Source organism: Rattus norvegicus, chromosome 6, assembly GCF_021556685.1.
Source record: "Rattus norvegicus strain SHRSP/BbbUtx chromosome 6, alternate assembly SHRSP_T2T, whole genome shotgun sequence".
In the NCBI taxonomy this organism is placed as follows: Eukaryota; Metazoa; Chordata; class Mammalia; order Rodentia; family Muridae; genus Rattus; species Rattus norvegicus.
This window is the reverse complement of record NC_141539.1, coordinates 128,402,184-128,418,659: the sequence shown is the minus strand read 5'-3', so window position 1 is coordinate 128,418,659 and position 16,476 is coordinate 128,402,184. Positions and strand designations below refer to the sequence as shown.

At 51.4% G+C, this 16,476-nt stretch overlaps 1 protein-coding gene across 4 annotated transcripts in view; it reads left to right on the top strand.

The window, feature by feature from the left end:
* Prima1 (proline rich membrane anchor 1) overlaps positions 1 to 11,714 on the top strand; it is a 52,054-nt gene extending 40,340 nt beyond the window's left edge. For 2 of the 4 annotated variants that reach the window (XR_015622157.1, XR_015622156.1), the window contains exons 4-6: positions 3,554 to 3,683; positions 6,168 to 6,332; positions 8,731 to 11,714. Coding sequence is in view for 2 of the 4 variants with exons in the window: in XM_087554764.1 (XP_087410890.1) it covers positions 3,554 to 3,683; positions 8,731 to 8,833 (233 nt within the window). In the remaining 2 variants the exon portion in view is untranslated. 4 annotated transcript variants of the gene reach the window in all.
* The last annotated feature ends 4,762 nt before the right edge of the window (positions 11,715 to 16,476 follow it).

The following is a 16,476-nucleotide window of genomic DNA, read 5'->3' as shown; positions in this document are numbered from 1 at the left end:
TGGGCTCCAAGTCCTTTACAGAAACTCCTGGCCTGTGCCTACATCTTGGCGAGTTTCCTTTGATGGCTTCAGAGCTCCAGGTCTTAAGCTAAGTTATCCGTGGACCACTGTCTTGTTGCCCATGGTTTCGTATATTTGGAATCTTCTGGATATTTCAGGAAATTCAGCCAAATCCACTCCATTACCCTGCGTTGCCTAGAAGCAGAAGTCAAATGCTTTTAACCACGGTGTCCAGGGCGGGGTCCAGGTTGAGTATTCCCAGCTCTTTAATGCAGCATGGGCTGACTAAAAAGAACAAGACTCCCTTGACACAGCAGACTTGAGCCTGGGCCCTCTCCAGTGCCCTCCTGGCTACCTGACCATCATCCGCACTGGGTCAGGAGAGCTGACTGACAGGTCAACTTCTCTGGGGCTCAAGAAAGGGTGACACGACCCCTGAGGTGTCAGGACGGCTCCTGACTTTCTGTCAGGTTTAAAGGGAGTGACCGAAACAGCAGAGACAAGGAAGCAGCTCTTTCCTGGGGCTTGGCACTCCGCGGTCAGGCCACCTGCCTGTCACCCAAGATTGTCATCTCAAAGTGAAGGTTCCCTTTCCCTGCATACTGGCAATCTATGATGTCGCCTCTTTTGGAGATTGCTGGCTCCTCGTTGCAAGAGGATCAGGTCTTAGTCAGCTTCATAGTCATCCCTAGGCAGCTGGCGCCAGGTCTGGCAGAGGACAGCTTGCGTCTAATTCATCTCTGTACCCCCAGCTCTTAGCAGTAAACACTGAGCCTGCTCAGTTCTCGTCCAAGGGAATGCATTCACACACGCATGAATGAGCCCTATCAGGAGGCTGCCTCTAATTACGAGCCTCCAGCCTGCCCACCTGGTGAGCTTTTATCATCTTTGCTGGGGTGCTGAGGGAAACTGAGGCAGTGACGAGGCTAGTGGGACGCTCTGACGGCTTCAGGGCCCTGCTCCAGTCCTCACCTAAGTTGTTTCAGTGTTCATTCTCTGTCCTGAAGTGACAACACCCAGGCTTCCTCCAGCTCTGGCGTTCTCTAGTCAACTCAAGCAAAGATAAAGACGGATGCCATCTTCCAATCTATCTCTGGTTTTTGTGAACAAAATCTGTGATTTATGCCTCAGCTACGTCTCCAGAAAGACCCCTCTCCACAGATGGGCTGACTTCCTCTGCACACGCAGCCCTCAGCTGCACCTGCTGGGTCCCACTGGTCTCAGACAGAAGGGCACACAACCAGAGCTAGCTGCTTCTCGTAGCAATGCTTTGAAAAAGGACTGTCGAAAGGAAAATCGTCACCTCACCAGCAAAGTGCAAGGAAGTTTGGCTCTGCCAAATTCCAGACTGAGGCTTAAGAGCCAGCATGTAGATGGAATCTCTAAGGAGGGCCTTGCTGGCACCTTTGGGCAACAATTCTAACTTAGGTGTATCTAGCTCGTTGTGACCATCCCTAGCCAATGGAATCATTTGCCGTCGAGACCAAAAGGAATACCTTTCCCTTCCTGTGCTCTGGGACACTAGACCGAGGTGTAGCCACTCACTGAGACTACACACAGGAAGACGGCAGCTGCAACATGCTGGGTGGAATGACCTGGGGACACGCCCCAAAACAGGTCAGAGCCTGGGACAGAGACCCAGAAGAGCTTTCTCATCCATGAAAAGAAGGGGCAAACCTTTGCAGGTGCCAGAACAGTATAGACCCAGCAGCTATGGCCAGGGAGCTAAAGCTACACCAGTTTATCCTGGGGAGACCCTTACCGCCAAGTCAAGGATGCTCCCAAAGGGGGAGATTTGAAGTTTGATTTTTCAACTTCAACAAAATCATCGATTGAGCTCATGGATGGGAGCATGAACCCTAAGGGTCCTGCTGGCTCTGCAGTGCCGTTCAGATCTGTAGAGGGACACAGGACCTAAGACCCGCTCTTTCCAGTTGACAGCAGCCTGGGGGTATCCTTGCCTCAGTGTATCACCCAGAGTGTCTGGTTCTTCTCAGGACTTGGGAGGAGCTGAGGTCCACACTGGGGACTATGCATTTGTTAATGGGCAGCCACAATCCCCTGGGAGCCATAGAATGTCTTCTGGGATTCCACAGTGTTTAGTTCTTTCTCTCTATTCTGCTTATCCTTGGTTCTGCCTGGGAGGATACCAGAGTGGGAACATCTGGGAAAGAAATCTAGGTGTTTGCTTATGATATTAACCACACAACACACATACACACACACACAGAGAGAGAGAGAGAGAGAGAGGGGGGGGGGGGAGGGAGAGAGGGAGAGAGAGACAGAGACAGAGAGAGACGGGGTGGGGAGAGAGGAACATTACTCATCCACAAAAAGGGAAAACTTCTGAACTACAGAGCTACCTGGGTAAATCTCAACAATGCTAAATAAATAAAGCAAAAGTAAAAACAAACCAAAAAGAAAGCCTTTCAAATGATTTGATTTTCGCAAACGCCAGAAACAAACAAATCTTATCTATTATCTTAGCCATCGTTAGAATGGTTGTCTGAGGTTAGGGACTGTTGAGACTCAAGGATATTTTGAAAGTCTTGAGTGTGGCTTCTGCTGCTGTAGACATGTCACTGTTGTCAGAAGATGCGTTGACTGGCAGGAATCCCCTTGGGCACAACCCTGGGTTCTTGGCTTTATTCACTGGCTCCGCCCATCCTGTGACTTCCTTCGGGGTGCCTAGAACAGAGCTGGGGATATAGTTGTGGTTCTTGTCCAGATCTTCACGTATACTGATGTCTAGCACTGTCTGTCTGTGTGGTCTGTCCACTCCTCTCCTCCAGTCCTTTTGTTATACCCAGACCTCTGAGATGGGGCTGGGCTCTCTCTTTGCTTTACTGGGGGAAATGGGTCGGAGTAAACAGTCTCTTGAGACCTATTCTCCAGGTGAGCATCAACACTGCCCAGACCAACCACGGATCAGGCTTACCCTAAGGACTCCTCATGGGTAGGGTGGGGACAGGAAGGCCTTGTGAAGCTAGGTGTGAGAGAAGCTGTAATGTTACAGGGTTACATGCTCTGACCTCTTCCAAGCAGACTGAGATAGATGGTGGCATCACCTGGGCCAAATCCAGGCATGAAGAGCAAACCTCTCACAAGAAACTCATTTCAGAAACACTTGGAGGGGGCCAGACTCCCTCCTTTCTCTTCCTAAGTCCCCTGCGAGCCTGCCACCCCACCCCCAACCACAGAGGCACCGGATTTAATGCCTTGGCCGAGAGAATGAGATGTTCTGTTATTTTTCATGGGAAATTAAGCCCGACCCTGCTGTCAGTTAGCTCATGCCTGGGAGGATGGAGGCCTGCTTAGCCAGGCGCTCAACCCCTGCTCTGAGCTCTCCAAGGCAGTGTGGAGGCACCGAGTGGGGGAGGGGCTGGCTGGGGGCCAAACATGATGTCACCTGCTGAGGTGGGGGTAGGGAAGGCAGGAAAGGTCAGAGGGCCTTCCTTGGGGTGATGGATAGCTGTGAGTGCCACTCCCTCACCAATGCCACACAGATCCACCTCTCTCACTCAGAGACACTCCGACACTGGTCTCTTTTCAGCTCCCAACTCTACCTCCTGCCCCGCGGAGGACAGCTGGTGGTCTGGTCTGGTAATCATCGTCGCGGTGGTCTGTGCCTCTCTGGTGTTTCTGACTGTCCTGGTCATCATTTGCTACAAAGCCATAAAGAGGTGAGTGTCCAGCCACTGTGCTGGGGGAGCCCCTCTGGAGCCCAGCAGGGCTTCCCGGCCCTTTAACTGCCTTGCTACTTTCATTAATGATAAAGACTGACACCCAGTTAAGGAGTGGGAAGGATGAGAAGGGACCCTCTCTGTCCCTAACTGGTTCAATGCTTGCCATGAATTTGCCGTAACGGCTACAGTGGTTTCTCTTTGTCCTTATACCTTTAATAATTCAGAGTGGATCACAGACATAACTTCCCAAGTGTCAGGACCTCTGATCCTGCAAGTTCTACGTCTTCATCAGCAAATACAAAAGCCATGCAGAAAAACACCGCCAAGCACCAAGGGACGACAGTCATTAATAATATTTCTTGGAAATAGGATTAGGGAAGGAAACCTTCCCTAATCCCCGAGCTCCAAAAGTTACTTCTAATTATTACTATTAGAATAAGTGTTAGCATCTCAGATATTTAATTTCCTCCCCTGAGTCCACTCTTCTGTGTAATAATATCAGTTTAATAATTCAAAACCAAGAAGAATGACAAAAGAAATCTTAGGACGAGGATGTGATCGGGCCCGCAGGCCTCAAGCTCCTGGGCAGGAGAGGGAAGTCTTGAGCTGCCACACAGACCTGGGCATGCACATCCCCCGGGGATGGGGGTTTTACTTCTAGAACTCAGATCACAGGATGACCTTTGCAGACAATACCAATGCAGGATACTCAGGAACTGACTAGACCCCTGCAATTTTCAGGCTATGCTGTGGGTTCATCTCTCTGTCCCATGTCCTTAGTTCATCTCCCAAACATTTCCCTCCCTCCATAGTACCTAATTTTTCAAATTAGGAAATTGAGTCTCCAAAGAGCTAGGAAGCTGCCATCCTATCAGAATTCGAGTCCAGAATTGTGTGGTGCCAAAGTCCATCTCTCACCATGTTGGGGCCCTCGACCAAAGTTGGTGATGAGCTCCCACACGCCTCTCTGCCCTTCCTGAGTAGTGAGAGAGAATGTGGGGATTTGATGTCTGTGTCCTCCCAAGGTCAGACAGACAGACAGTCTCAGAGGCCCTGAGACCCAGGAACTCTGGGCCCAGACCTGGCTTTGGACTCCAAAGTGGATGGAATCTTTCCACTGCTGAAGTGGTTTGTGAATACCCAACTGTGTGCTGGCTCCATTAACAAAGACTTGTAGTATTGATAAGTGATGAAGATTGTTTAGCCATAAACTACTCACCTGACCCCAGGCAGAAGGGCTGATGGTCCCTAGGCCAAGGGACAACTGCCTGGTATGGGTATATATACATGATAGGATCTCATGATGTAGCCCAGGCTGGCCTCAAGCAAACCCTCTATTCTGCTGCCTCAGCCTCCAATGGACACAGGGAGCCCAGGCCAGGAAGGACTTCTGGAAACCCAGGACAAGACTTCCAGGGCTGCCAAGGTCACCTTAGGAATCAGTCCCAAGAGCAGAGGCCTGTGTGTACCCATTGCCATAATGAAGTAGGTAGAGGCTGTTTCCAAGGACACACTTAAATTGTTGCTTCGTAGCTGTCTATTCTGTTTCCTGAAGCCTCAGAAGAGCAGAAGCCCAGACCCTTAATGGGTCAGGTGCCATGTGGGCAACCTCTGTCTTGCAGAGCACCCAGAGAGCCCGAGATATCCTAGGAGTTCCCTGTCTAGAGCTCCATGTGTGTCCTGGCTACCGGTACTTTGTCCAGCATCTGTCTCGGGAAGGGCTCTATCTAGTACAGATCTACGACTGCAGCCTGGAAGGGGCCTTCCCCTGCCCGCCACGCCCTCTGCTGCTCCCAGAGCCAATCCAGAGACCTGAAGGTTGATGGGAGGATGCCCACAGGCCATATCCACAGCTCACCTTCACCTGGGTGTGGAGGGAGAGCTGCCCAAGCACCACCTTTTTCTCCCAGTGACACCTTGGTGGCTGGGGAAAGCTTTTTCTGGCTTTGAACTCAAGATTGAGGAAGTCTGTGTTCTGTAGAGGAGGCTCATGCTGGGCCTCTGTGGGGCACATGCATGTGTGTGTGGGGGGGCTGCTCAGAGCTACACCTCAACTGCCCCCTCCAGCAACTTGGGTGCCAGCAGAACCCAGGCCGGGTGGAGACAGTTCCTGCAAAGGCCCTTTGATGGTGCTCTGTGGCTGAAGCCCTGTGCACGATGCTTTCGATAGAGATTAAGAGGGGTTGGGGATTTAGCTCAGTGGGGTTGGGGATTTAGCTCAGTGGGGTTGGGGATTTAGCTCAGTGGGGTTGGGGATTTAGCTCAGTGGTAGAGCGCTTGCCTAGCAAGCGCAAGGCCCTGGGTTCAGTCCCCAGCTCCGGAAAAAAAAAAAAAAAAAAAAAAGAAAAAAAAAAAGAGATTAAGAGCACCTAGTGGGTCAGGACAGAAGGTCTCCAAATGGCAAGGCCACTGTCCCTCTACCTCTTCTGCCCAGAAGCCAGGACACATGGAGACACTCACTCCCCTTTCTTTTGGTTTTAGGAACCAAGCCATTTAAAGGAGTTCTCTGTGGCCTCTGCCTTGCTTGGTGGGACCAGCCCAGATTGGCCCACAGAGGATCGGAAGGAGTCCTAGCAATGTCTGCTAGGTCTTCCAGAGCCTCAGAAGGTGCATGCTAAGTAGGAAGTCTGGGCAGACTGGAAGACGGTACGATGCCCATTGCTGGCCAATCAATCAGCTCCCATGATGCCTCTCTGACCAGAGTGCTGAGAGCTAAAAGATACTTACAGAGCACTTACTGTATGGTAGACACTTATCCACATGCTTCATGTGCACTAATGTGTTTAATCCTTCCAACAAACCTGTGAAAGGGATGCTGGTGTACCATTTAATGGATAAGGAAACTGGGGCTCAGAGAAGTTGCGTAGGTTGCCTGAGTTCACACAGTGGTGGGAAGATGAGGTTCTAGAAGTTAAAGTGACTAGTGTCATCCAAGAGTGCTGTTTGGTGAGAGAATGGAGTCACAGAGCTGTCTTCTGCTTTGGGGACAATTCACCTTCCCTGGCACCAGTGAATCCCAGAAGGCTTTGTGAACAGCTATGACCAAAGGATGGGGAACAGAACAGAGGAAGTCTTGGCTCTGGTGCCAGGAGGTGGGCAGGCCAAATATGTGTATCATGAGAGTCTTTTATGTCACCATCATGAGCTGGCATCTGGGTGCTTCTGTGCCCTGTGATTAAAGCTAGGTGAGACAGACTTTGGAAGGCTCAATAAGACCTGGAGGGATCTCTGAGAGGAGATGCAGGGAGGTTTTCCCAAGGGGCCAGACAGAAGACGGTGACCTAAGGACAGACAAGGATGATGTCCAAGTCCCACTGCAATGCTACTGGGGCCCTGGCAAGTCAAAGTTTTCACTCAGCCTCAGTTTCAGCATAATAAATGACTCTTAATTCCAGCCTAGCTTTTTGGGAGGCCTGAAGAGGGACAAGGATCTCTACCCAAGAGGACTCTGTTCAGTGCATAGCACACCAGGGAGGACACATGGATTTGTTCTTGCCTTTCTAAAAGCTGCAGTGGCTAGGCTGAGCCAGCTAGAGTAGTTTCTTCTGTGAGAAACTTCTGCTACAAAAAGGAGGGAACCGTGAACTTGACCTTTGTGTGTCCTGTGAGGTGTCCTGTTAGTCTCATGACTACTGATTGCCTCCCTGCCTCCCCACTTTGCTGGGATTCTGCAAGCAGAGTCTATTCTGAGGTCTTTGAACCAGTCACAAATACCACCCTGCCCACCCTGTCTTTGAGGAGGCTCTGAGGATGCTTGAGAAGGCAGAAGCAATCGATCCCCGAGTTTTTGAAGATGATTGTAAATGTCTAGTTTAGATAATACCTAACAAGAGCCATTCGTCCCGGGCACCTCTAGGGACGTAGTGGGTCCCCAGAGTGTCCCTGAGCTCTGCTCAGCTGGAGTCATCTCCACCTACGAGGCAGCAGGATAGCGAGGCAGCAGGGTAGTGGTGTGAAATGGATTGTACAGTGAGCCTAGGAGGTTATAGATATTCAGGGTGGAGGCCAGAGACCTCCTGAACGACTCAAAGGAGGAGAAAGGGCTTTAGGCAGGCCAGAGAGTAGCAGTGTAATGTCACGCCCTCAGCAAGGGGGTTAGGCCCTTTTCAGGGCCTTCCTCCTAGCCTTCCTGATCCCTTGTATACAGAGGAGGAATGGACCTTGGGTTCAGTGGCCTCCGAAATGAGCTTTCGATGGTTTGATGAAACTGATCAAGATCCAAGGGCGTGCACTAGCTCAGCTTGGAAGCTCAGCTTGGAAATTCATCATCATTACCCCTGCCTTAACTGTCACCACAGTCACGGTCACCACCACCATCAACCCAACTGTGACCACACCTATTAAATCCCACCATAGCCCCCAGCCCCATCATCATTACTACCACAACTACTACAGCTATCATGCTGTCTACCAGCACCACCAGCATCTCCACCACCTCCCCTACCAGCACCACCTTCTCCACGTCATCACCACTACCGAAACCTCCTTCGCCATCATTAGCACACTAAACTGTCAGCATCACCCATCTACCACCACCACCGTCACCTCCTCCACCGTCACTAACCCCTTCTCTACCACGATTATCACCATAGCCACTGCCAGGAGCATCGCATCTCGGTAATCATCACCGCCATCGCCAGCCCAGCCGGCATGATGAACACCTCCACCACCCTTGCCACTCACTCACTCCAGTACCATGGTTTTGACTGCACAGAGGAGAGATACTAACCCCGGTTACTAATGCTTTTCCTTCTGAACCGGCGGCTCCCCAAAGGGATCGATCAGAGCTCAATCATGCTAGGCTGACCGCACAGTTTGGGTTATCCAGAACAGTTCCCATTTAGATTGTTGTCTCCTTCCCTTTCCCTTCTCACTGGACCCTGGCTTGCATACCAAATGATGTGGTCACCCTAATTAAGAGTCTATGCAGCATCTAATTGACCCCCACAGAGGTGCTAACCCGGACTATGGCTCGGAGGTTGCACCGTCACAGTTGCTCGGAACTGACGATGTCCTTGTGTCCCCCCACCCCGATCCTTTCTAGGAAACCACTGAGAAAAGATGAAAATGGCGCCAGCGTAGCTGAGTACCCCATGAGCTCCTCGCCGAGTAACAAAGGGGTGGATGTGAACGCTGCGGTGGTGTGAACCTGCAGGCCCTGGGACCCACTGGCCAGAGAGGCACCATGGTGACATTGGTAGACATGGATGACAGGTGGACATGAGCTGACCCTGGGCCTGTCCAGGACTCTGTGCTTTGTAGGCCTCGAGCCTCCTGAAAGAGATAGCATCCTCTTCCCAGGCTAGCCCTGGTCACTCCTGAGGGGTGCGGCACCGACACCAGGCCTGAGCCAGGCTCCCCTGCATGTGGCCCCTGAGCAGCACCACCACCCAGGGCTCTCCATACTCCTCCTTGTCTCCTGTTGGGCACACTGACTGTCCACCAGTTACTACTGAAAGCATGTATTCCAGTGAAAGCAGAGGGTCTGTCCATCTGCCTGGGGCAGAGAGGTACCCCACGTTAGCCAGAAGAAAGGTGAGCCAGGGACTTCTCCCATTCTGGAAGCTTCCTCTCCTGCAGGAAACCCACCTGCTCCTCTGTGGACATTCTTACAAAAGCCATCATCACACAGCCATGAGACTAATGTCCCCTTCCAAAGGTGCTTCCCACACATCTGTCCATCACTGTATCTGCCATGGTCTTCCGTCTCCAGAGCCTGTGTCACCCTCCTTCACCCAACCACAGCCTAGCCTGTGACTCCTTACTGCAAGCCTGCCTCTGGAAGCCGTGAGTTCAGCCTACATAGTCCCCCAGGGAGTGAACTCAGTGTCTTCCAGATGCCCAGGCAGAGGGTGTCTCAAGAAAGTCAGAAGTTCCCTTTGCCCACTCTGACACCCACCCCTGCCTCTTCAGGAAGCATCCGTGTGAACCAAACCCTGCCTCACCGGACAGAGGTCACAACTTGTGCCAAAACCTTACAAGCGCTCTGTGCCAGGCTGATGCTGGTCTAGTGCTCTGTGACCCGCTTACTCCCAGCGGTCCCCTGAAGCCTAAATTTGGTATCAGAAAGTTCCCAGGAGAAGGTGGCCTTCTGTGTGTCCCTGAGGTGGCTTTCTCTGTGGGCCAGAACTCTTAAGGCACCAGGGCTTCCTGAATGTGGGTAGAAGAGAAAGTGGAGAAGAGTCGTCTAGCCTTGATAACCCTCCACCCATAGGCTTGTTTCCCTGGAGGCCACCCACACAGTGAGGCCCATCCCTTGGCCTTTGTGATTTTGTATCCCTTGCCTCCTCTCCCCCAACTCTCCTCACCAGCCACATGTACTTGCCCAGAAGGAAGCAGACTTACTGGAGAGTTCAACGCTCCCACAGTGAAGAGATTTAGCTGGGTACATTAGTCCCCTCCTCAGCCACCAGAGATCTCTGGTGGGTGTTTGTGCTACATGAGAATTTCAAAGCCAGGTAAAACTGACAGACATGAGGATCAGTCCTTTGTAGCTGGGTGTCCTGAAGTTGCCACTGCTCTGCTCCCCTGTCAATAGGTGTAGGTTAAGGGGCGTTCCAGGGCACGGCATAGCTCCTGTAAATGACATTTGCCTTCCTTTGCTTGAGGACATGGTTTTGGGTTAGTTTTGAATTTTCCTTTTACAGCCTGCCTTGTGCTCCGGCACGGGGTTGCCAAGATCCTTCTCTGGGGCTGCCCCACCTCACCCAGGGGAGCATTGGGCCATCCTCTCTGGATGGGATCCCAAATGATGACGAAACCTCAGAGGAGGTAGATCAGGGACAGGCACGACAAGGGTGAGAAGCCTCTCAGGCTCCAGCCCAGTGCCTTGTCTCTCACGCCATCACACCTTGATCTAAACTGAGACAAGGGCCACCAGTCTCCTGGTGCCCGTGCCCACAGCAGACACTGGGCAGATAGGAGGCCTGGCCCTAGTTGCAAACATACACACCTTGGAACCTCACAGGGGATAGTAATACCCTCCTATTCCCACCTCCAGTTATCAAGTCCCAGGAGTGAGGAAGGAATCCTCCTAGCTGGAGAGGAGCTCCTTACTAGGGGGCCTGAGGGCTGGGTAGAGTCTGAGATCTCCATGTACCTATGTCCAGACCTTGGCTTAAACCTAGGTAGCACACGGTGTTTGTGTATATGTGTGTGCTATGAGCCAGCAGGGACTATGACTGAGGTTGCACTGTGCTTGGCTAGTGTACATGTAAATTCTCTTTAGTGGGCTTGCATTACCCCACCCCGCAGTTAGGGGGAGACCAAGGGAAGGGCCTAGGTTTTAAAAGGGTTCCCCGGAGAATGGCCTCTCAAGCTCAAGCTTGGCCACTTAGAGGGCGTGTCTCACATCCCAATAGAAGGCAGTAGCTTTTAAGCCCACATGGCTGTAACATACACAAAGTCAATGTCAACCAAGAGCCTGAACTTAGACCTTCACTTCAAAGGGCCCTGAGTCAGCTCCACGAAGACCTGTTCTCAGCGCAGCCTGAATGAATGCAGAGGTCAGAAGAAATGCCCGTGTTCACGAGTTTCCTCCGACGTTTTTCACTGTGGTTAAGTCATGTCAAAACTCAACAGCGTTTAGGCTCTCCCAGTTACCAGGTGTTTCTACAAGCCTTCTAGAAGACATTTTGGATGAAAGAGAAGTAGATGTAAAAAAAAATATATAGGCGTATTATATATAGTTATATATATATATAAAGAGATACCTATCTATACAAATATATATATATATATAAATATTGTACTCTGATCTGTACAAATATGACCTAAACAGTCCAGGTAGTATGTGACCCGCAGTGCATGAATGTAAATACCGTGAACTCTGCCTTCTTAGCAATGCGTGCGTGTGCGTGTGCGTGTGTGTGCGTGTGCGTGTGTGTGTATGTGTGTGTGTGGCGACTGTTGCCGCTGGCACATGGCCTTGGTGGGCAGGTACACGCGTCAAGACTCAGCAGCCTCTTCCTTACGAAAAAGGAGGCATCGAGGTTTTTTTTTTACTGTCAATAAAAATGTACTTATAAAGACGGCTCCTCACTGTTGTCTGTAATGGGTGATGGACCCTGAACAGGAGTAAGAAGGGGCAGGCAGGCTACTGTGAACCCAGGGCGGGCTGGGCACTTTGCAGGTGCTTTAAGTCTATTGGTGTATCCAAAAGTCACAGGGGTCTGTTTATATTCGCTTTGGTTTTTGAAGACATTTTTTTTCATTTTTGCGTGTATGAATGTTTTGTCTGCATATACATATATATATACATAAATGAATGTGTGTGTATGTGTGTATGTGTGGATATACACACATATACATATACATACACACACATGTAAACATATGTGCGTGTGTGCCTGGTGCCCTTGGAGGCCTGAAGCAGGTATAGTATAGGCATATTATAGGCACGCACACACACACACCACACATACATACACACACACCACACACACACACACACACACACGCAAGATACACACCACACACACACCACACACACACACATACACACACACACCACACACACACACCACACACACACACACACACAAGATACACACCACACACACACACCACACACACACACATACACACACACACACCACACACACACACCACACACACACACACACACGCAAGATACACACACACCACGTACACACACACACACACAAGATACACATACACCACGCACACACACACATACACACCACACACACACACACACACACACACACACACACACACACACATGCCTGGTGCCTGAAGCAGGTATCAAATCCCCTGGAACTGGGTTTATAGCTGGGTTTATAGATGGCTGTGAGCTGCCCGATGTGGGTGCTGAGACCAGACCTGTGACCTTTCTAGAGAATCAAGTGCTGTTAATGAAGCACCATCTCTCCAGCCCAAGGGCTGGCGTTTCCAAGCTCCGTCCTGTTCCTCATCCTCTCACCAACTGCCTCCATCTAAGCCGAGGGTAAAGCCACAGCCTTTCCATTTTGCCTGGGTGGAACTAATCCAGACGCAGGACTCCCATGGACCATACTAAGAAGGTTCCAGGAGAATGGTCCGGCCTTGCTGTGGGTATCCAGGCATTGAGAATCTCCCGGTCATGATGGAGGAGGAAGGAGATTGGGCCTGTGACTGCTGTCCTAGGACATCCATCCAGCCTGGATATCAGTACTCCGTTCCCTGGCCTGAACCATGCTGCAGCAGAGGGGCCTCAGGAAGAGCAGGTCCACTCTAGACTGGCCTGAGCCTGAAGGAAGCAGGGCAGGAACCACTGAGGTCTGTGCAAAGCTCCAGACCTCACCGGGAAAACTTTACCAAGCTTCCACCTTTCCACTTGTGCCAGAAGGGAGAGTGGGAGAAGGAATGCTATTGTCCTCAACTTTAGGGTAGGAAGATGGATCAGGGAACAGATTCTGATGGCCAAAGTCACACAGAGACCAGCCAACAAGGATGGGGCTTGTACCTAAACCTTCATCACTGGTCTCTGCTAGGACTGAGAGGACCCTAACATAGACTGTCTCCCCATAATCGAGGTACAACTGCTTTTCCCTACTTCCTTCTGGTCCTCAATCTCTCACTGACTTCAGTGAGTTGGGGAGGGACAAAAGAGCCCTCCACATCCTGAACTAGGGGTGTATGTGTCTCCCAGCTGATCTCCTGTTGAGAATGCTGTCACCTCAAGATAGGGACCCTGGCAAGCATCTGTATTCCAGGCACCAGGGAATTGTGGAGATCCCTGCTGAGCCGGAAATGTTTTTCTCAGCCCTTTCCTGGTAGCAGTAAGACCTGATAAGCTGCCAGCTCTGGGAATTCCCATTCAAGCAGGCACAGAGTGGAAGGACTATCATCCCAGGTACTGTGGATATAGCTGTCATTAAAAGTGTCCACACCACTCAGGCTTTCCACATGGCTCCTCTACCTTGATGCTGTGCGGGATGGAATACCTTGAGCCTCATACACACTCCTGTCCACCCCAGCCAGGGTTCCACAGCAGCAAGCCGGGGACCAGACGAAGACAAGAGAGCAGCCAGCCTGTGTATAAGGCTCTGTCCATTTGTCCCCCAGAATGGGGCTCTAAGGGCAGATTTGGTGACGGGGGAAGGGGAGAGGCTCTCAGCACAGAGCAGTGGCACCAGACCCCTCCTAGGTGTCTTGTCCCGCCCCAGTTCTCCTCGAGGAGGTCTCTGTTACTAGTTTCAGCCCGACGACCAACAGTGCGCACTGCTCTGACCAGTCTGACAGCAACATGTCTGCCACCACAGGCATGATACACAGTGGCCCTGGAGGAGAAGAGGCATAAAACCATTCTTGGGCCCATGAGATTGGTGGAAACCGGCCACCCTTCCTCTATCCTTCCATAAAGTGTGGCACCCAAACATACCCTAGGCGCCTGGAAGTCAGTCCCGGATGTCAGCTGGTCATGGCCTTACTGTAGGCCATCCACCCAACTAGTGTCCCGCCACATGCCCATTCAAATATCAACTTGGAGGGCATCTGAGAAGTCCCTTGCTGGGTCTCCTGAAGTCCTGTGTCTATCCCATCACAGTCAATCAGATACCCCCCCCCATCTCCCATATTAGGGTGAGCCATTGGCCAAAAACTGTCCTCTGAACACCTCTGGGATCTCCTGAACACATCATCCAGTTCCTTCTTTCTTTACGCCCACCCCCAACCCAACAAGGAACTTTACCTCCCAGGAGCCATGCTGTAAACAGGCCCGGCTTCCCCACCCTTGAGGGCCCAACTGGACTCCTCAGAGGTCCTTGGCTATTGAAATATGTCTCAGCCTTTCATGCAGCCCTGCAAACCAACATCCACCCTCCTGGCTCCTCCTTCTAGCCACCCATTCCACTCCAGGTCTCTCTAGCTGACTGAAACTTTTCCTCCATCTACTGTCTGTCCACCTGCCATTCATCCAGTCCATCCACTGGCTGCTGCGCCTCCCTCTCTGGTCTTGGCCTTCTGTCTTGCTGCCCTGGGCCCAACTCCCCACCCCACTCCCACTCACTCCCACCCATAGCTGGATATCTGCAGGTTTCTGATGTGCACCACCACCACTCCTTGACCTGCCCTTGTCAACCTTGATTCTTTTGGCTTATCTCTCTCTACCATCCAAGTCCTGTCCAGAGGCTGCCTCCTCCCTGTGCCACAGAGTGTCCATGCACCCTGCACAGGGCCCCTTCAGTTCAGTGTAACTCTCATTTTCTTTGCTCCCCCGTGGGCCTGACCCCTCCCATTATCCCCTGCCATGTGACCCTGCGAGCCCATTGAGACTCTTGACACACACTCCCATACTCATGCTATGTCCTGGGGATACGGCAGGGCCCCATCCTGGTGGTGTCACTAAGCTGGTGACAGTGACAGTTCAGCAATGTGCATGTAGCAGCAGATGAATGAGTACATGGAGGCAAAAGACACCCCGGGTCAGCTTTCCAGCACTTCTATACCTTGACTTGAACCCTTCCCTTAAGCCTAGGGGTCACCCCTCTTTACAGAGGGTTAACTAAGTTTCAGAAATGTTAAGGGGCTTCGAGAGCTCGAGGGAGCAGTGCTATAGTTAAGATACAATTCTGCATGGCCACAAGTTCCAACTCTTCCGACTCAGATGGGCTCACAGATTTCAAATGATCCATACCTCCCCCACTTCCCTACCACAAACAAACAATCAAGAGTTACTTCTTCAAAGCTCAGCAAAGGGGCAGGGCCTGTAGCCCTCTCAGCCTCTAGAAGCTGGATCTAACAAAGGTTGCTAAACCGGTGACCTCTGGCCAGGCTCTTCGGTCTCAGAGCCTCAGCTCTCTCTGTGTGGGGGAGAATGAGGCCTGGCAGGTTCTCTTTTATCCCTCGTGACTGCCTCTGAACACTCCTAGTTTCTCTCTGGCCTATCCCATTCATCTAGCTACAATATCGCAATGCTGCCCTGTGAATAAAGGCTGGCTTGTGCACACACTTCCTGCTCTACCTCTGTTAGAAGATGGGGTGTATGGGAACAGGTACCCTCTCTGGGTTCCGGTCTTGCTTCCTTACCAAATCTCCAGCCCTCCTAACACTCTAAAGTGCCTGATGTTGGAAATGTTCATTAAATTTACCGGTTCCCAGTGGTTTACAAATTCAACACAGTATACAGGGACATAGAGAAGAAAACATTTTATTTCTTACAAAGGCCTTCCGCACACAATTGGGTGTTGTGGAACCTGAATTTACACATGGTGATATTTTGTCCTCTTATTTCACTAGAGTCAGTCAGCTTCGCTTCCCGTGGCCAGACACTGTGACGTCATCCCAAGGGCCACTCACCTCCAGAAGGTGCCGGCCTGGGCCAGTGGACAGGCAACGGCAGTGCAGTCAGTCACTGACATGTACGTAGCAGCTGGCCTTAGACCCGATGACTTCTCAGGAGTCTCCAGTCTCTGCTGCAGAAGGACTGGCTTGGCTGCTTCCTTGGACTGACCAGGCAGTGCCTCGCTCTTCTAGCTCCTGGGGTCACTAGCTGCCCACCTAGTACTTGTGCTAGAAATGTCCTCCTGATGTATTTTATTTTCTTAGTCCCAGACTCTTGGGGATTCTGGCCTCTTCTCAGGCACATGGGCGAAAGGACTGTAGATACTTGAGGGATCCCAGGTGCAAGTCTAGATCTGCAACTATGTAACTTCTTGAGGAAAGATAGAGATACACCCCCTGGCCTCCCAGCCCTCCCTCCTTTCTTCTCTCCTTCTTTGACCAGCATTCTACTAGCGTCCAGAAGAGGTGGGTACTATTTTCTCATCCTGTCGGACTAGAACTTTCC